We start from the raw sequence: 21,491 nt of genomic DNA on the forward strand, positions 1-21,491 counted from the left end.
AGGAATAGCATTTATACGTAATAAGCTATGTAACAAATCTCACTTTGGCTAGTCAAGCCTTCCCTTTGTCCAGACAGCTGAAAATTTCACAAACAAGTCTAGTAACCAAAGCCCCAGCCACCCATTCCTCATCACCAGAGATTTCAGTTACACATAATAATTTGCTAATCTATTTATGCTCAAGTGGGCACAACCTAGAGAAATAAAGGACAAAAGGCAAATACAGAATTAAACATTTATGGAGGAATTTTTACCATGCTGAAGATGTTTCATTTTCTGCTTACCTTGTATTACTTAGGCTCAATGGCACTTCCTAGATTAACTGTTCAGGTTGCTATCTCTGGGGAGGTTTCTTAGATTTTGAAAATGAACAAAGTTGTTAGTGAGTAAGCTGAAGACTCAGTTAAGAACCCATCAAGGTCTTCTGATGCACTTGTAAGAAGCAGCAAAGCAGTTTTAAATCATCGAGTATTGACTTTTTATTATTAGTCACCGTTCATAATTTGTTTCAACCGAAAGACAATACACACAGCAGAATTCTAATGCATCCCATGTAAATGTTTACATCCATTATACTCCTCGCTCTCTTCTAAGAGTTATCATTTTGAATTTTTTTACATCCCAAAAATATGTCTGCAGTAATTAGAACTTCATCAGGCACCCCGCTTGGAAAGAGCCTTTAATATTTTTTTTTTACAGTAAAGGAGATGGGATGGGGCTTGATGTGAAATGTAACTTACAACATCATGAAAGAAAAGGGACTTCACAGGAACAAAGTGAAAGTTCACATAGAAACAGTTCAGTGGCTCCTTCTCTCTCGAAGCCCCCGAATAGAAAATAAAACACAGAACACACAAAGCTCAACAGCAGGTTTGTTTTTAACATTTTTTTCTTTTTTCTTTTTTTAAAAACCTCCTCACTGCTCCATTTTGCAGCAAGAACCAGCCCTGTGGCAAGGAATGCGCTGCCTGTCTGTGCAAGCTGCCACAGCATTTTCTTCTGTGGATAAATGTTGAAGGCCTTGTGCAGTTAACTGAAACCAGTCACTGCTATTGCTTCAAAGAGAATTGGTTCACATTCAGTCCACGAGCCCCTGTCTCCTTTCTTCCTCTCTCTCCCCTTACCAGGGCTGGCTACAAGAGGTTCAACCTTCAAGCCTTGGTAGTTCTCTTCTCCAAACCCCAAATTTGCAATCAAGCCCCCATGCGCACAGGCACATGCACAGGTGCACACATACATACACACAATTCTTAAATATTTATTTGCTGTTCTCCTGCTGTCTCTTGGTTCAGGACACTGAAGTTAAAATACATTCACTAGAAAAAACATTGGCCATTCCACCACTTCCTTTCTCCCATGTGTTCTCTTGGCTCTAATTATTTTCCAATACACAGTATAAGAAGGTAAGTTTAATCTCCAAGTCAGAATCCCCTAACTTATAACTCCTTTCAGAAGGGCACAAAGAGAAGCATGTCATAAAACAGATGCAAATCATTACTCAAACTCTTAGGGCTAAATCCAAAATTCTTTCACACATTAATGGAATAAGCAAGGGGTACAAAACCATAACTTATCCAAGCAAAAGGGAAAAAAGTATTCCAAATGTTACAATGAGGAATGTTTATTTAAATGAGGAAGATCTCATAGTTAACTGATGATCTCAAAAGACTATGCCCTAAAGATGGCATAAAACATTCCACTACACTGTCCCAGGCATTTCAAGATAACAACGGTGGAGTCCTGTGGTCAAAGTCTCTCAGACAGAGCCATTCACAGTTTTATATGCTTACTTAGATGAATCCTCCCTCAGGACTGCTTCTGGGGAAAATGCAAGCTACTCTGGAGGAGATAATGAGGTAAAAGTGCATGTGAAATTGTCCAAGACGTGTGCATGTGTGCAAGTACAGTTCCCAACCCCAAGTTTTATTAAAACAGATTAGAGAGTGTCTAGCTCCCCACAATGGTCCTTGTAGCTAAAATATCCCCTATTTGCTCCTCCTGAAATGGTACTCCTAAGGAAAGGAATCACTGAATGCTGAAATGTTCAAGTGTTCACAGCAATTATGTAAATTCTTTTAGCTGCAAGTCATTCAGAATGAAAGGAGAGCAAATCCAGGTCCCAGAAACTAAGGCACACTGAAGCTTTCCATTATCCAAACATTAGAAAGAGTTTTCACAACTATCAGTACCCTACACAGTTACTTGACTGCTAATCCTTCAGGAAAGAGCTCTACCACTGGTCAGATGAGTTTGGGCCACACTTTTATGGCTTCTGTCTCCAAATATGTTCATGTCCCAACCAATATACTTTGTGTTAAGGCTAAGATATCTTTTCCTTACAGACATATATATGTGGAGGATCATACTATTTCCTCTTCAAACTATGATCCACCAGAAATGCTTTGTCAGTGTGGTTCATTCTTTCTAGTCCCACTTGTCAGCTATGTCCTATCCAGAGAATATCGCCCATAAATTTCTTCAGCACCTCAACTCAGTTCTCCAACTTAAAAATCTCAACTGGTCACCTATAAACAAGAGAGCAAACAGAGATACTACTACAAAAGTATGTTAAAGCAAAATTCCAATCAAAAAAGCCACAAATTATATATAGGCTTTTCTAGCTCAGGCTTCACAGCACCCAATAAAGGTATTGGGAAAAGAAACCTTTAAGAACTACCTTCCAAAACAGAGGCGGACCAGATTCCTTAAGTTTTGACAAGTCCACAATTTACTAAAGACTATGTGCAAAAGTAACATATCTGGATCCAGATTTAGTCAATCCTATACCAGTGGAATAAAAGTTCCAGCTGATTTTATTCTCCTGTGTCAACAAAACCCGGACATTCACATTAGCCCAACTCTGTCAGATACGTTAACAATATCCTAGCATCTGATACAGAGCTAGGTTTGACAGGGGACTGAAAAGTCTTTCAGCCTCAGACTGGTGGAATGAAGAAATGGGTTTTAACCAGTTTTAAGACAACAGAAAAATGAGTTATCTGTACTGTTCTCAACACAGTAGCACTTATAAAGGATGACATCGAGAGGTGGGCACCACTTTTCCCCATCTTCTAGAGCCTGAAAGACACAGTACTCATATATTTGAATGTACACAGTACACTCAATGTGTACTACAGGAGTCATCTTCACCTCATTACTCTATCAAATCAATTCTAAGGTGCACAGTTTAGTGATACATTGATCCTTTCTGAAAGGCACTCAGCATACCCCACTCAAAAAAGCTCAGACCTTGGGTCTTTGGCCCACATGTTCAAGAAAAGATTTTCTCCATAGAGAGAACAGTATATTATTTGTGAAACTCAGGATGTTAATCCTATCCTACATTCTCTAAGTGACTTTCACTGACACAGGGGGCGAGGAAGCTACAAGGCTTCATTCCAACACCATTAAGTACAATATAGGAAAGATTTCTTTAACTGTATGGTCTTTATTTCAGTGCCAGTGTTACAGATACAACACAAATGTTCCAGTTAGAAGAAGGAATTCAAACGGAATGCCAAGGTCCAAGCCAGGCTCAGGAAATAAAAGGGTAGTTTGGAGTAATGGGGAAAAAAAGACTCTCCAATGTGCTCTAGGATGAGTCAAATATTCACTCTTCATATGGGCAAAGGGGCTTCGTGTCCATTAGTCTGATCCTTACAACTGGTGCCGCCTCTTTTCTTACCTGCTACCATGTTTAAGCAGCCAAGTCACTGGCTTGGGAAGGTTAAAATTCTTGGGGAGGTAGAGGTATGATAGCTTGTAGCGTATCTTTATAAGCTGTCTACTTTGCATTTTAGGGGAAGAGATTTATTTTGAAAACTGTTTAAGTATACATGACTATAGCCAAGGAGTGGTGAACAAGGGGAGCTGGAAGAGCCTTGGAAAATTCTATCACAAATAGAGCACCATGACCTTCACACCAAATCTCATCAGAAATTTTTTACTGCATCTGTCCAGTGTTTACAAATAACCTCTCAAGGCCTGACCTGCTCTTGGTTATCATACAGCTAACGAACATACATGTGTGTGTGTCTGTGTGTATACAGCAATGCACAGAAAAGGCTACTAGGAACCTAACGCCTCTTTCAAACATTGGGGGAACCAAAAGAAAAAGGCAGGGCTCCCTAATGTCCTTTTGATAGATTTCCATCCTGAATGCCAGATGTCAAAAGTGCCTGAAGATGGTAACCCAGAGAGTGAGGAATAAATGTCCTCACTTCCCCTACCCCACAGAAACAACAGCAGAAAGAAGGGGCAACCATTTGCTTCAGAGAGAGCGAGTGTTTTCTTGCCATGAATTCCAGTCTTCTCCTCCAGACAAGCTGCATATTTCCTTAGGGGCCCGGGGAATATTCTTTCTGGCTGTGAATGTGGGAGGGTTGGAGAGGGGGGGAAGGGAGAAAAAAAGGGAAGAAGAGGAAGAGTGCACAGTAGCCTCCTGAAGCAGCCAGCCTCAACTGAGGAGGGGAGGAGATTAGTCTTTAACAAGCTATGCTTTGAGGTCAGCAGTAACTTTAGGAAAATCCTCCTCAGTAGCTCTCCTCGGCTCCTCGTGCCCACAGTGCAGTTTGGGAGGGGAGGGTGGGAAGGGGGGCTTGCCAGGGATCACAACCTCCTTCCCAGAGTTCCTTTGATTGGGTAGGACGAGAGTAAGAATGGTGCCAAAGCCTCACTGCCAGGACTGAGGGGGAAAGTTGTTCACTTCAGCTAGATCCTGCATCGCAGAGCCCTTGTGATTATACGTAAGCTTGATCCTCATTCGGAGCTGCTGCTGCAAAAGTACAGGGGTGAGGAGAGAGAAAAAAAAACCATCAGGATCTTTCATAAAACACTTCCCTAAACACAAACAATGATTAATAAATGCAACTATACTTTATCGAAAGGGATCTGTACAACTTTAGAATTTGTTCTTGTGTAGATGAAGAAGCACTGATGAAAACTGTTTTGGGGGCAGCTAGGTGACTCAGTGGATAGAATTCGAGGTCTGGAGATGAGAGGTCCTGGGTTCAAATTTGACCCCAGACATTCCCTAGCTGACTGGGCAAGTCACTTACTTAAGTAACCCACACACGCACACACTCCTCCTTACTTACTCTTCTATCTTAGAAATGATACTTGATATTGATTCTAAGGCAGAAGGTAAGGGTTACAAGAAGAAAAATTATAGGATCATACATTTAGAGTAATAGAGTAGGTTTTGCATTAATGAGTCTAAGCCCCTTCATTTTACATATAAGAAAACAGATCCAGAGATTTCTAATGATTTTACCCAATTCATATTTGCAGCAGGACTTAGGTCTTCTAAAACAAGTCTGTCTATATGGCACAACTTCTATACTAGAAAACCACTACTTTCATCTCTTTAAAGTTTTGAATACTGAGTTTCCAAAGCCAGGAACTCTTCCTTTTCTCAATAGTCTTTTCTCCATGTTCACTAGATTTCTGATGATAATTTATGTGGCCAGAAATTTTTTAAAGTATGTATGCTGCAAGCAGATGAACCATAGGAGAAAAGGTCCCCAAAAGAGGAAACAATGGTACTAATAAATAAAAGGGAAAACTAACTATTAACACTGCCCTTTTCCACAAAATAAAGGATAAAATCAAGAGGTGGGCACCACTTTTCCCCATCTTCTAGAGCCTGAAAGACACAGTACTCATATATTTGAATGTACACAGTACACTCAATGTGTACTACAGGAGTCATCTTCACTTCATTACTCTATCAAATCAATTCTAAGGTGCACAGTTTAGTGATACATTGATCCTTTCTGAAAGGCACTCAGCATACCCCACTCAAATCCTACTTCAGATACTTATTAATAATAACTATGTAGCCATGGGCAGTACCTTTGCATGCCTCATTTTCTTTATCTATAAAAACCACTACTTCCTTACAGGATTGTTTTGAGGATTAACTAAGATAATAGTTTTAAAACACTTTGCAAACTTATTATTTGGAGAAATGACAGTGACCAACCTTGGTCCCAGAGAACAGAACATGTAAAATATGACCATCCTCTCAAAAGCGCATGCACATGCAAAATATTGTAAGCACTGTCAGATCAGACAAAGCTACTATGTCAGTTAGCTTTGTCTAACCTTTTGTTTGTTGTTGTTTTTAACCCAAATCTTCTCTCTTAAAATTTATACTAAGAATGGGTATTCTTCCAAGGCATAAGAACAGTAATGGCCTGGAAATTGGGGTTAAGTTACTTGTCCAGGATCCCATAGCTAGAAAGTGTCTGAGGCCACATTTGAACCCGAGACTTCCCATCTCTAGGCCTGGCTCTCTAGTCACTGAACCTCTTTAACTCTTTTTAAACTTTTAACTCTACCTCTTTAACTCTTTTTCAGCATAGGAGGTACTCTATCAAGTATAATTCATGCAAAAAATAATGCATCAATATTATTTTTTTAAGTTACACCATTAAGATCCCAAAAAACTTTCAAAGTTTAGGATCATTTCATTTCTGTGGGACATAGTTTCTTGATCTACAAAAATACAGGGTTTGAGGTAACAAATTTTGAGGCTCCTTGTTCCTCTAGAATTTTTTGAAGTAGAAATTTAATTTAGGAAACATAACTTCAATCTAGCTCAAAAATTCTCCCCTAATAGGATGCTTACCTTCTGTGGGTTCAGAACTTTAATGACTTGTGTGATGGTCCCAGTGTTAAATGCTGGGACAATGCTGCTGCTAGGAGACAAAAGCTGCAGCTGGAATGTCTGGAAATAGGAATGATACTCTTTAGAAACAGTAAATTATCTAATAATATACGCAATACAAACTTTATCCATAGATCTATCTCCATGACTGATCAGTCTCATATAGCAGTATACGTAGGAAAGTCAGCTGATGACTCCTATTTCCTTGTTCCTATGTTTTAAACTCTAATTCCATATAAGAATAACCTCTGGGAGTCAACTCCCCAAGCCATACTCCAAAAACTCATGAACCATCATAGGCAATCTGCCACAAATTAGCAATTAGAAAACAAAACTTTCATCCCTCTTCTACCAATAATGGCCAAGATCCCCCTTCTAAAGGCAATACAGCAGAAGGAACACAGGAACATCAATTTTGAAATGGTTAACCATGGTTTATTTTTTTTAAGTCCTCATGAGAATTCTGTTAAACTAAACATCTGAAAAATTTATATGAAACAAGACAGTGTTGAAATGAAAGCTAGTCAAAATCTAATATGTTTAATAATAGTAATGATATATTTCTATAACATCTACTATATGCCATGCACTGGATTATGCACTTTACAAATAATACCTCATTTGATCTTCACTATAACCCTGGTAGGTAGGTGCTATTATGATCCTCATTTGACAGGTGAGGAAATAGGCAGAGGGGAAATGATTTGCCTGGATCAGGTCTTCCTGACTAGGCCCAGTGCTCTATTCACTGTGCCATCAGCTACTTCATATATAAAAGCTTCCCAAAACACTGTCAATGTTTTGAGCTCTGAAATAACCAAATATAATGTAGCATGATTTTATATGTATGGGTTGACTAAGATTAGATTATGAGTATGAAAGAGCTACTACCTAAAATAAATCTCAATTCTGCTCTCTAAATGAGGTATGATATGGTAGGTAAACTAGTGAACTGACACCTGAGGACCTCTGTGACAGGTACACAATGTTCATATATTAAACTCTAGTCTTTTAGTCTACATTGTATAATCTAGACTACAAAGCAAAGTCTCAGAAAAACAGATTTAAATTGGGAAGGTGAGGCAGGAGAGGAGGGAGTAGAGAACTATTAGAAAGACTACGTATTCTCTAGCTCAAAGCAGAATACGTTAATGATATTCATGCAAAAAGTACTCCATTTTAAATTTTTACTGAAAATTATTCTCAAAGTTCATACAATGTAATTTCTTTTTCCCTGAAATATAACATTTCAAAATATCAAAAAAGAATGTCTTCATCTCTAAATATCAATGGTTGAAGAAAACTCAAAGTGATAAGAAAACAGAGCAGCCATCTAAATAAGTATTAATATAATTTAACTGAGTTATAAATCTATAATGTTAAATTTAACATACAATGTTTATTTGGATACAAAATAGAAACCAACAGCTTAACAAGTAATCCAGGTAAAATAAGTCTTAATTTTATCCACTTGAACAGGAAGCAAACTTTAGACTAATGGTCCAGACTCTCACCCCTAGAGATAAGGGGCCCAGGACGAATGCTGTCATCATTTGAAAGACCCAATTGGCAGGAGATTTGAGGCTGGCCCTCTCCCAATAAGATCCTATGAGGGAATAAAATGGCCCAAGTACCAACAACACAGGGTCATTTTCTACCTGGAGACATCCCAAAACTGGTGGGGGTAAGCATTGCTCTCTTCTCCCCTTATGTACAATCCCTTTCCATCCTTTCTTCTATGTTGGTTGGGGGAGTATGTGTTGGGGAGAGGGGGAGGAGAGAGAAATAGAGAAGCAGAGACAGAAGACAGAACAGAGACAGACAGAGAGAGATGCACCACTGCCCTGCACTGCCCAATTATTCACATCCCTATGGCTCCCTTGCAATGCTAATTAATCATTGTACTGGTCAGCACTTCCAGGTGTTTCTCTTTCCTTGTAGAACCTGGATACACTGGCAAGTTTCGTCAAGCCACCACCCTCTACTCAAAAAGACAAAAAAGATTCTACAATACCTTTGGTACCGCAGCTTGGAAAACAAAGTCTGTCATGTCCAATTCTGTGCTGTTGGAGGCCTGTATCGTGATCACTGTGACACTGGGGTTAGTGTTGGACCTTTCAAAGGTGAATTCTATCTTTAAACCATTCTTACTGTATGCTGTGATGGAAGGGATACCTAAGAAAGTACAGAAAGATCAGCCTAAGAGTAGCCTGCCTGATTTCTTTAGTCTTTCCCTCTGCTACTGGCTCAGTGCTTTTATGTGACTCCAGAGGTGTTTGGAATCTTACCTGAAGCAATATCATTAAAGAGAGGCTGTGATGAAAGTCCATCTAAAAGGAAAGGAGGCTGTGACAGCTGTGGGACTGAGGCAGGAGCAGAAGGCGGAGCACCTAAAAGAAACATATTCCAATGAAAGGTAAAGCTTAACCAGGATCCACAGTTCCTACAGTTAGAAACTCTCAAATTTGATTTTTATATATAAAAAAATTAGCCAGGGCTCTAGTAAGAAAAAACAAACTAAGTATGTATACCTGTATATAGTCATAGTTTATAATTCTAACAAGTAGGTAAGTCAACAAAATTCAGAAAACAGAGAAAGGCAGTATAGTATGGTACAGTAACTAGAGAAATGGCCCTAGAATTAGCCAGACCTATTCTATCTACTGAGAGTATGATCCTGACGAACCTCTTTACCCTCAAAAATGTCCCAATTTGGGGACTATAAAGCAACTATCAATCTACATGGATAGGAGTTTCTTCACAAATTAAAAAATATCTAGTAAAAAAAATTTTTTAATAGATTTTAAGGAAGTAGATGCCAAAAATCTTTCAATTAATAGAAATGCTTCCATGTGCTGAAAGCAAATTTCTCTTTCTCCAGTGTCAACTTTTTTTTAACATCATTTCTCAGTGACCTGGAGGTCAAATACCACTGAATAAATTCAGGTAGACAAGCCCTCAGAGATAGGAAGTTAAAAAAACAAGGAACCAATAAGACAGGCACCTGATTCCACAGACATTGCCCCCCTGGGTAGCCCAGGAAAATTAAGAAACTATGATTGGTTCCTGAGACGTAATGTGTGAGAGTTAGTGGATGGAGAAAAGAGCTTATAAGGGAAAAACAAGGAGGAAGTAGAGGTCTTTTGGCATGTGCATAGAGGAGCTGAGGGGACCCTTGTCAGAGTTTAGCTACAGGCCTATTATGGCAACCAATAGATTAGAAAACTAAGTATCTCTCTACCTTTCTCCTACCTTTCCCTCTCTTTACTACTTATACTACTTTGATTTAATAAAGTTGTTAAGCTACAAATAGCTTCATAATTTTAAATATTACACATGGAAAAGTATAAAAGCAGAGGACAACATATGAAAACAAAATTAAAGAAAAAAACAACTATCTTAGTACCCCTTGCAAAAAAATGCAAAAAGGCGGCTAACATGATGAATTTTCAGGATTACAAGTGTTTTCCATGTTATTATTATTGTTCCCATTTTATAGTGTGAAGATGGGATTAACACTCCCCTGCCCATTTTTAGATTTAATCAGCAGCAGTATATACACCCCACTTATCTTTAAGTATGGGGAGGTCTGTGGCCCATGTGTGCGATAGTGGGTGATGAATCAGAATCAACTGACTGCCCCCAGGACAGTCCTAAGCAAAGCTAGAGCTGCAATTGGTCCACAGAAAGTGGAAGGAAGGCATAGGAAGTGACAATAAAGAAGGGTCTTTAAAACTGGCAAGAACTTCCTGTGATCAGCTCTTTCCCCTTCAAACTTGACCCTGGAGAAACTCTGGCTGGTAACCTCAGACTGCTCTTCAATTTTTCCTTTAGAACTACCCGTGGGTGAATGAAAAAGGCTGACTCCCTTTCCTGGCTTTTCTGAGAGGTACTAGCCTCCAGAGAGGCCCCTCATCTTGGAGGAGGCCTCATGGCTAAAACCCTCGTGTAATTTCCTCTGGACCCCCTTTGCTCAGGCCTGTGAAGTCATGCCTGGCTCGAACCAGGCTGGAGTCATTATCTACTCTCTCTCTCTCTCTGATTTCCTTACTTTCACTCTTTCTCCTTTTGTAAATAAACTACCATAAAAAGTCATTCTGACTTGTGTAATAATTTCAGCTACCACATTTTTATATATTTCATCCAACTCTTTAATATTTTAACCCTTACAATAGATGGGAAAACTGAGGCCCAGAAAGTTTAAGTGACTTGCCATGGGTCACACGGCTAAAAACAATGTCTGAGAAAAAATCTGAATTTTGGCCTTCCTGATTCCAGTTTCTATGTTCTGCGTTGCCAGCTACCTTATAAGGAGAGACACCAAGTAACAAAGGTTCACTTTCTATAAAATGTAAATTCCTTAAAAATGACTATAAAGTAAATCTTAACCCTAAACACATGCTCTTTTGGCTTTAATTGTCATTTTAGAAGTATAGGTACTAAAAAAGGGAAAAAATTTGAAGTCCAACATACAGCCAAGCACACTAATCTTATGTAAACCCCTCAAGTCTCAGTTCCTTTCTACAGAAGTACTCAATAAACCAATCATATTAATCTATATATCTAGGATGTATTTAGAGAAGATCAAGTAGAAATCTATTACATTAATTTTTTCCAAAAGATGAAGTTTATTCCTTATTTTTTTCCCAACTCCATTATAACAAATTTCCAATGAGTTAAATCACTGAAGCATACTTCTAGTGACAATTGTAACACTGGCAAGAAAACTAGAGCAACAAATGAGTCAACTTGCAAAAATGGAAGGGAAACTTTTTAAAGACATAAAATCTTTTAAAGAGCAAAAGGTGTAAACTTGGCCCTTTTCTAAAAGAAAAAGAAAAATTATTAGACAATGCTAACTATACAAGGGCATTAAAAAGGGTAATTTTTAAAGTCCATCTTCAAAGCACAAAATGGACCAGACCAAGGAACAAGTAACCAGCTGAAAGGAAAGCTTTCATGAATTGGGTAGACAAAGAAAAACACTTCTCTAGAGACATTACAAACAAAGGCTGGCCTCAGGAAGACCTGAGCTCAAATTTCTCTTCATAGCAGTATCTAGGCTATGAAATCCTAGGTAAGTCACTTAACCCCTCAGTTTTCCCAGATAACTCTCTTAAGTCTCTAAAGTGTAGAGCAGGTACCAAGATCTACCTTGGAGAGAATGTTCCTACTCCAAATGAAATCACTTATCCAGTTAGAGAAAACCAACCATACAGAACATTTAGGGTGTTTTAAGGGCATGAATTTAATGTAAAAGCAAAGGGGATACTAAATGACCTCACCAAGTTTTTCAAATCCTAAGAAATTCCTCTTCAATCATTTAGAAGTGGACAGTCTCATGCAAGCATTATCTTGAGGTCTGACATCAAGAAAAGGACTGGCCTATTAACACCTTAGATGTTCTCAATATCCCAAATATTGCTTTCTAAGTGGCTTTAGAACAGTCTTACCTGCCAGATTGAGGTCTCCCAGCAAGTCAAGAAGCTCTCCCCCAGCAGAAGCTGGCTTGCTTGTAGGTACAGTTGGAATAATGGGTGTTATATCATTTCCTCCCAACAAATCTAATAAATCATTAGCCTAAAAAAGGAAGTAACACCACAGTACATCAATTAAACTAATCAATGTCTATACAGCTAGGATCCTGAACATCTACCATATAGCTTCCCTAGTCTTTACACTGCCCCACTGTCCACTAAAAACACCTATTGAGCACTTGTTTCCTTGCTCAAACACACACACACATGCATGCATACACACACAAACTGAGAGGTCATTAGTGCCTAATCTCCTGCCTGACAATGTCACTATATCTAGATATAGATAGATAGATAGATAGATAGATAGATATAGATAGATAGATAGATATAAATAACATACTTCCACCATGTTTGATGCTAGTTGAAGCTGAATATAAGAGTTAAAATTTGTCTAGCTGAATACATATGGATTTCTGATCATAAGTGCAAATGAGACTATGGAAAATAAATTCAGATGCCCTGGCCTAAGACACAACTCTTTGGGAATAGTAACACTAAAAGATTGAACCAACAACCAATTCAGAAACATTGAAAGATATTCTGCTAAGAATAATAAGATGTGCCTTTTTAGGACCAAGACAATATTATCCCAAGATAACTTTCCCTATTTACCTGGCTAGTTGGCTGGGGCCCAGAAGGTGGTGGTTTTGTCTCCAATGGTGCTGGTTCTGTCTCTCCATTTGTCTGTACAATATCAGTGGGGCCATTTGTAGTCACCTTTTCCATGACAGGCATTCTTTCAAGTAGGGCTGACCTGAAAAAATCAGAAGTAGTTAAACTATGGAACATTAATGTGGATTTTCAACCCAAAGTAACTACGATAATTAATCTGAAGCAAAGCACAGATAAGTGATGATGTCGATCCTTTTAAAATGGCAACTAGAGTATTAGAATACATAAGTAAATTAAGAATTTGAAAAAAATCTAGTTTGTTTCAGTTAAACAAATAATCATTCTGAAATCTAGAATCTGTACTTTACTAGTAGAGGAGTTAAGAATAAGAAACAAGATACATAAGCATTAAGAGTTTTAAGACTCTATTGTATCTATAAATGCCTATAGCTATATTAACATACATAAATACAACTTAATAAATGTATATCACAGGATCGTCAATTTTTAACTGGAAGGAATCTTAAGAGGCTATCCAGTCCCACAGATAGAGAGGTTTAGTGATTTGTAGAAGGTCAAAAGTCTGGCCAAATGATTTGGCCAGATTTGTTAGAAACACTTGCATTTGATCCCAGAAGAAATTGCTTACTATCTCAAGGGAGGGAGGATGGAAGGGAGGGAGACAATTTGGATCTTATAATTTCAGAAAATATATGATTAAAATTGTTACATGTGATTGAGAAAATTTTTTAGAAACCACACATATGCATCAACTCACCTCATATGGTCATATTTCTTGAAAAGTGCATTGTACTCTACTGCCCTCTGCTGGAGTTCCACATCAATGCTGCTTCCATAGATGGAAACCACTTTCTTAATTCGACTACAGAATAAAGTAATACAAATGGGTTAATGAAATACACAGAAGAAATGTACTTTCAGATTGTCTCTATTATGAACAAGATAAAAAATGTGAATTGAGTTTCCCGTATAAATGGTAGATTAAAAGTACTAATCAAATAATTTCTGTCATATTATTTTCAAATCCAACAATAAAAGTCCCTAATTATTTAAAATTTCACTTTGTTCTCTTCATTTTTCATTAGTTCAGTAAACACTTCACTCATCATTCACCATAATACTATTTTCAGAAAAAGGCTGGCTAACTCCATCAGAAATAATTTCCTTTTGTAAAGGTCCCACCTTGCTCAAAAGTACTACTATTCAAGAAAACTAGGATTTATATAACTGAAATATATATTACACAAGAAAAGTTTACTTTCAAAAATCTATCAGCCATCAGTATACTGGGTACCTAAACTTCAGCACTTAAATCACTAAAAAAAAAAAAATCATGCCTTATTTTTAGCACATATTCTAAATATAAAAAAAGAAAAAGAAAAAAAAACACAAAACATCCAATTTGGTCCAAAAGACCTCCAGCAAAAACATGGTTTTTATCTATTTATAAAGAAGGAAATCTTTATCAAGGCATTTCAAATAAATGAAGTCAAGGATTTTACTTAAGAGTAAGGTTCCCTCCCTTTCACTAAATTTATATTTGGTGTTGGCTCCAAAAAGTTCAAGTACACCAATCAGACACATTTTAATAATTGCCTACTGATCTTCTCTTCCCTAAACACTCACTTAACGGTACAGCTGAATCTCGTTGAGAGCTTCATGATGGCAGTGAGGGCATAACCCCGGGTAACAGATGTAGACATGTTAGAGATGAGAACACTTTCCAAGATATCTAGCACTTCATCCTCTGTAACCTGGACAAAATGTAGACACGTTAGCAATGCCTAAAATCCAGATCAGGTCAATTATGAAAAGTGTCTCACAAAGCCAATGGTTCTCTATAATAATTTTCTGCTGCTGATTAAACCAAACAAATTCCAAAGGGAGCTATCTACTAATCTTGGAGGTATAAGGGGCCATCAAAGATGGAGGGAACTTCTAGATGTAGATCACACAACCCCCAACATCTCCCTTGGGGCAGACCATAATAATTAGTCAAAAAGCAAACTATCAAAATGCAGAACTGGAGGGCTTTTGTTCAGGCACAGCTCCCCTCAAGCCAAATACTCAACATCCAAAAAGGTAGCAAGTCTGTTGCAGACTGAAAACAGGGATTCTTAACTTCAATTCCATATCTAATAATAAGTAGCAGCACCACAAAGGATCCATAATAAATATTACTCTTGTCTCCCAAGCCCCTAAATGATAAAGTTGATGCCTTCACTTAACTTCTTCCCAAACCAGCACCAAGGGCATCATGTATCTCTTCTTTACCTCATATTATCAAAGACCTTTTATTCCTTTAGTAGGACCAACAGTACCTGAATGGGTTCCTCCTCTTCACATTGACCAGATACTAGCAGGTCTCCATATTCACCTATACACCAGGCAGCTACTTGCACCAAAGGTTGCTGTCAAAAGGAAGTTGAATTTATCACTGTATTCAATTCCTTAAAATAAGATTTAACGTAAAATCACTAATTTGTTAATGAAACATATTGGCAAATAATGAAAAACAAAAACACTAACATGAAAAGCAACTCTAATAAAAGGTATATTAAAATGATTCCTTAGGAATAAAAAGAATAAAAGACTCATTTAAAATTTCAAAAACTTGGTTTTCCTTTGGTAGTAAAATCCAGTTAACTAAGAAAGGCAAATGAGAGACTTACTTGGGAATAATCACCAAGAATGGCTTTGTAGAGGCGTTGAACAGTGTAGGCATGCATCTCTACACTATTAGTTATCAGTTGAATCAAGTTGGGGACAGCATCATCACGGACATAACTCCCTGCCTAAAAGAAAACCCAGGTATTTTACCCTAGACAAATACATTAAGCATATGATGAAGACCCTTTTGAGTTATCTTTCTCATACAGGAGAGAAGCCTAATTTAGATTAATACTCCTTATATAAACATTATATTCATATTGCTCCACTACTTTCAAAGTCCTATTTCAAATCTAGTCTTTCATTTCTTGTCAAAAAGGAAAAAAGTATGATCTCCTCTTTTAGAAAGAATTAAAAAATAAGAAACTAAGATTTTAAAATAAATCTTTTCTATAAGCAACTAAAAACAGGGGACAGAATTTCAAAAATGGGAAAACATTCTTTTGGGAGTTAAATTACAGTACTACAATGAACAGCCACTACAATGAACATTACCAAAAAATTATACAAGAGAAAAGTATAAGAATTGTAATATTATAAAGTTATTGACATGTTGACTAATCAGGATTCTTAAACAATTTAATATTCATTGGGGCCCTTAGGTGAACTGAGACTAACATACTACTATATAATCATCTCAGAAGTCACAGACTTGTACTTAATAGTATCCACATACCTATTCTATCAACTTTTTGACCAATGGCATACACTTGCTAGAATCAAAAGAATCGTGTGTCATAGAATAGAGTATAGCTAATTAGAGGGAGGGAAGGAAGGAAGGAAGGAAAGAAAAAGGCTAGGTTGCAGTGGTGAAAAAAGGAAAGGAAAAAGGTTAAGAACAGAGTTTGAGATGAAGCCTAGAGTAGATGATTATTCAGAGCCACCCCTTAAATGAAAAGTTTCCTGAAAATACTAAGGATTACTTTAAATAAGGGATAGGAAAAAGCTAGGAAGTATGTAACAAGTACATTCTTAAAAAAAAGAAGCAAGTGACCCTTACTAAGTAATGTTACACACCTAATGGGGTTACTTTAATTAAACAACTCTAATATTTTCTTCTTTGAGGGCATCAGAAATATCAGGATTTTTGCCTAGTTATTGCTAAGGACCTTTTTTTATTGCTTGTTTTTCTAGAAACCATAGTTTTTACTATAACTGGGACTGGATGAACCTAATTGCAATAATGCACTGTTTTTCTCCATACATAAGCTGCTTAGTGGAGACTGAGAAACAACAGAATCTTCCTATTCAACATCCCATTCCCCACACCCTCAAGCAGGAAGAGCCTTAAAAAAATCTTCCTTTTGGGTTCAAAACAAAAGCAATCATATAAAAGACATGGACTGAATCTTTCTTCTTGAAAATGAACAAGATAAACATCCAGAAATCTACAAAATGCCACAAAACAAAATTCACACTAAAAAGATTATAACCAGAACAAATTATAACCAGAACAAATCGAATTTATCTAAATTTTTAGAGATGTTACTTACCGTTGTTAGAACACGCATAATCGTGTCTATGTGCCATCGTTTAGAAGGTGCGTATCTGAGAAAACAATGACATAAGAGTGAATAACTGACATTGCCAAATCACAATAAACTTCCAGACTTCTTAGGATCCCCCTGTTGGAAATATTATCTCCTGAATCATTTCATTTCTAAGCCTGGTAGCTAGTCTTACCTCAAAAGATGAGGAAGAGTTTTATCTAAACTTGGCCAGCTCACATAATATTGCTGGAACTCCCTTCTCTTCAATTTCCCAAGGAAAAAACTCTGGTATCTGGCCATGAGTTTAAAAAAAAAAAAAAAACCAAGACCACAGAAAAAAAGGAATTATACCTATTCTTAGATGGTACTATGACTAGAAACTCTTTCATTAGAGAATGGAAAGGAAGGGAAAAAATATTAATACTCTGCAAATCCCAACATACTAGTCCCTGAATTTTGAAGGCAAGAAATTGCAGCCTGGTAACCTTTCTAGTCTTTACCAGCCAATAAACAAAATTCATGATTATTTTTATAAGCATAGGTTTTCCCAAAAAATATTTTTTAAATACTAAATTCTACAATTCAACTAGTAGATGTTAAGTACCTACTGTGTACTAACTCTACAGAATTCAAAGACAAGAATGAAACAGTTGCTGTCCACAAGCAGATTACTTTCTATTGTTGGGGTGGGAGGTAATCACATACACAAATAAATAAAATTCATACAAAATAATTTGGTGGAGTCAGATATAAACTAAGAGGTAGGAAGGGAAAAGTAACCTCTCCTGGAAGAGGTGGCACTGGAACAGAACCTTGAAAGGAAATTGGGAATCCAAGAAGAGAAGGTAAGGAAGAAGAACATTTTAGAGATTGGGGTCAGCCTGTTCAAAAGCAGAGAGATGGATAAAATATCACCTACAGATAACAAACAGCAAGTAAGCCACTTTGCTCAGAACATGGAATAAGAAAGAAGGAATAACATATCAATCTGGAAAGTAAGGAACAAAATAATCTCAGAAAAGTATAAAATTGAATAAAAGAGATTAAGATATGAAAGTCATTAAAGGGGCAGACTATTGTATCTGTTTTACCTAAGTCAGCATTATAAAAACTGAACCTTACTTTTCTGCAGCAAGGAAGATTCCAGATGCACAGTCTGCCTTAAATTCTGGCTCACAAGAATCCAAAAAATACAGCAATTCCTTCATCATACCACGGATATTATTTCCATTTACCAGAGCAAAGCTTAACTCCATTGCACGCCTTAGAGGGAAAAATAATTGGGTTAACAAATGCTGAGAAAACGATGGTCTTTTTTCCATTTATTATTGACTATAAATCCTAAATTCAGATAAGTGGGTTCATTAGTATGAACAATTTGTCATAAAAACAACACATGCCCTCAAATGCAAAAGAAATTTGATTTCTTCCTTTTTTAGAAATTAAGACAACAGGATTCGCTTCAAACGGTCCTTAATAGGCATGTATTTCCATATCTGTGTCTAGTGTCCCACAAGGGAAAGATCTCCCTAGTCCAGTGATGGGCAAACTATGGCCTGCGGGCCAGACGCAGGGCCCTGAAATGTTCTATAAGGCTATAGTTTCAGGACATTATTCCTAATCTGACCAATACAATGAGTAGGATACAATACAATGAAACTTCGAAAGAGTTGCCTTAGAAACAGAGTAACAGATGAGCACTTCCTTTTCTCTGTCTCCCTCTTTAAAAAATTTGCCCATCATTGCCCTCGTCTATTCTGCAGCCAGTAAGAAAATAGGCTATTTTGAAAAGAACTTCTTAAAGAAATTAGATACTTATTAGTTACTACATTTGAACTTTAAACATATACTAAGAAATACATGGAAAAACCTATTTCCAAGATAAATTCTAGCTGATCAACAAAGGTCTCCTTCATAAATGAAGGCTCTTCAAAAATCCGTTTCATTGCACTGATTTTCCTCACTTTCTACCCCAAAATTATTTTGAAGTGCAGATAATAAGCAAATTTACCAAGAAAAATTAGTGGAGTCACTGCAGATTAAAGCAGGATTCAATCCTTTTTCAAAAAGCACCTAAGTTGACATGACAGTGATTTGCTTTGAGTCAGTATTTTCAACATGAATTCCTCATGGGCCCCTTCTCAGAAACACAGCTGTTTCCAGGACATGTATGCATGGTCTACCATAATAAATGTGTGCTGTCAGCAGCTTGAGTCTCAGCATTGTGACAAATCACTCAGCCGATGGATCACTCAAAGTTTTCATCCTCCAACACACAAAACATAACAGAATCCACTGAATATTAAGCCATAACTAGCACCATCTCTAGTTATTTTTGTATTTTATAGCCCTGTGCTCTAAGTGAGGAAGGAAGGGAATAAGCATTTCTATAGCACCTACTGTGTGTAACAAAGCATTTTATAAATATTATCTCATTTGATCCTCACAACAATTCTGTGAGGTAGGAGCTATTATCATTCTTCTTTTATAGATGACGAAACTGAGGCAAACAGAGGCATAGTGACTTGCTCAAGGTCACACTTAGGCGCCTAAGTCTGAATTTGAACCCAGGTCTTCCTGACTCCAAGATCAGCACTCTTTTCACTGCACACCAACTCTGGCCACTTGGCCAAATCTGAACAATAATATTTCTATTCTTGTATACAATAATATTCATATTTTACTAAACCACTATCTCCATGTCATCCCTACCCCCCCCCCCCACCTCTAGTCTGTCCTTTAAAAAAGGATCAATCCAATGTTCTGACCTTTATGTAGAGTAATGGGTAGAGTTCTAGACTTGAGAAGCAGAAAACCCTAGGTTGAAATTTCATCTCCAACAAACAGTAGTTATATGACTTGGTAATTTAGTCATTTTGCCTATGCCTCAGTTTTCTTATTTATAAAATGGGGATAATCAAAAATCTAGAATCAACTCAGAGGATTGCTGTAAGACTTAAAATGAAATAATATTAAATGTTCTTTGAACTTTAAAAGCACCATGTGAAAGGAAGTCCTCATTACTAATGAAGATTTCATAAGAGAAATCAGAAGTCATCAATGTAAAAAGCTATCTGAATAGCAATATAATAATTTCCTCCCAAGCATTACATACCGTACTATGCATCACTACCCACCGTTCCCTAAACCCTAATAAATAATAGTAATATTTATAAATTTTATATTATATATTATATACTATATAATAGTATAATTTAGACCAGATACAAATGGAAAAAAGATTCTCCATTCATTACCGTTTAATTGAGACATCAAGATCCTTCAGGCAGTCCACAATAGTGCTTCGATGCCTCTGTACTGCATTATGATCTGTCTGCACAGTCTTCAACAAAGATGTCAGAGCTACGTATCTAAGAAGAATGAAAAAAAACAAATCTGACAAACTGCTTTAAGATCCAAAGAGTTGGGACTGGTTTTCCTCTGTCCACGTCATGGCACTAGATCTGTCTAAAGGTGCTATCAAGCTAAGGAAAAGTTTACAGAATTAGAGAAGGATAGTTGCCAAAAATTAATACCTTAGATATTTTACTGTATTGTGCAATAAAAGCAGCTAGAAGAAACCTAATTATGACTCAGTTACCTTGGGTTTAGTTATGATTTTCCTTAAAACCTCTAGGAGTGATAACTTGATTCTCTGAAATTCTACCACACTGCAAAATAGTGTTCATGTGAAAAAGATTCTAGACAGCCTTTTTACAAGGCCTTAAGACCAGAGTAAGAGTCAAATGAAGCTTCAGTATAAGAACATAAACTAAGCCAAAATATATATGGAGAAGGAATAAAAAACAAAAGCAATAGATTCATCAACTTTTTAAATAATCATTCAAAAATATCACTTCTTAAAAACTGTTTTCTGAAGGTTATTTCCTATTGTAATCTATACTGTGGATGGGTGGTAAAACCTAAATGTTCCTCATATTCTTTCAAAGGAAGAATAAAAGGATTAAAACAAATTATAAAGTATGAGCCTAGTACCTGAGAAATTTGACTTACCTAATATTTTTGTCATTGTTCAATAAGAAACGACCCAGGATATTTATGGCTAATACCTGAAAAGAAACAGTTAGATACAGATTAAAGATCTGGGGAAATGAAGTATTTCACAATATTGCTTTGAGACCCTTAGAGATCCTAGTATTTCTGAACTGCTAGCATTAAAAGTCTAAAGGAAAAATAGCATAAAATCAATGGTACTTAAATTTCAATTCATACATGTGTATATATGAAGAATTGGATCCTCTATAAATGGAAAAGTCCTCCACGTACTTATGTTTACAGATGACCCTGTTTCACTGAGCCCCAAAACACTAAAAGCCCTGTCCACAGCAGCCTGTCTACTCACAAAAGAAAAAGAAAAATAGGTTAAGAATAACTATCAAAGAGACCAACATGCAATTTGTACAGACAACCTACAAAATTGGTCCATTTGTACACATAAACCAATATTATCCATAGACAATAATATAT

The 21,491-nt window shown here is 36.8% G+C and overlaps 1 protein-coding gene and 1 non-coding gene across 3 annotated transcripts in view; both read right to left on the reverse strand.

Moving 5' to 3' along the window:
• Positions 1 to 454: 454 nt before the first annotated feature.
• AP1G1 (adaptor related protein complex 1 subunit gamma 1) overlaps positions 455 to 21,491 on the reverse strand; it is a 53,353-nt gene continuing 32,316 nt past the window's right edge. For both annotated transcript variants that reach the window (XM_044663128.1, XM_044663130.1), the window contains 14 exons: positions 21,018 to 21,073; positions 20,261 to 20,374; positions 18,126 to 18,266; positions 17,007 to 17,061; positions 15,516 to 15,638; positions 15,165 to 15,254; positions 14,470 to 14,597; positions 13,601 to 13,705; positions 12,823 to 12,964; positions 12,124 to 12,250; positions 8,959 to 9,060; positions 8,685 to 8,845; positions 6,632 to 6,730; positions 455 to 4,774 (listed from right to left, as the gene is read on the reverse strand). In XM_044663128.1, the coding sequence (XP_044519063.1) occupies positions 4,673 to 4,774; positions 6,632 to 6,730; positions 8,685 to 8,845; positions 8,959 to 9,060; positions 12,124 to 12,250; positions 12,823 to 12,964; positions 13,601 to 13,705; positions 14,470 to 14,597; positions 15,165 to 15,254; positions 15,516 to 15,638; positions 17,007 to 17,061; positions 18,126 to 18,266; positions 20,261 to 20,374; positions 21,018 to 21,073 (1,545 nt within the window). In that variant the 3' untranslated portion in view covers positions 455 to 4,672. The remainder of the gene's footprint in view (positions 4,775 to 6,631; positions 6,731 to 8,684; positions 8,846 to 8,958; positions 9,061 to 12,123; positions 12,251 to 12,822; positions 12,965 to 13,600; positions 13,706 to 14,469; positions 14,598 to 15,164; positions 15,255 to 15,515; positions 15,639 to 17,006; positions 17,062 to 18,125; positions 18,267 to 20,260; positions 20,375 to 21,017; positions 21,074 to 21,491) is intronic.
• On the reverse strand, positions 19,196 to 19,281 carry LOC123238507. Its single transcript, XR_006505669.1, has one exon. It is a non-coding gene; the product is annotated as a small nucleolar RNA SNORD71 (small nucleolar RNA).

This window comes from Gracilinanus agilis, chromosome 2 (genome assembly GCF_016433145.1).
Source record: "Gracilinanus agilis isolate LMUSP501 chromosome 2, AgileGrace, whole genome shotgun sequence".
Classification (NCBI taxonomy): domain Eukaryota; kingdom Metazoa; phylum Chordata; class Mammalia; order Didelphimorphia; family Didelphidae; genus Gracilinanus; species Gracilinanus agilis.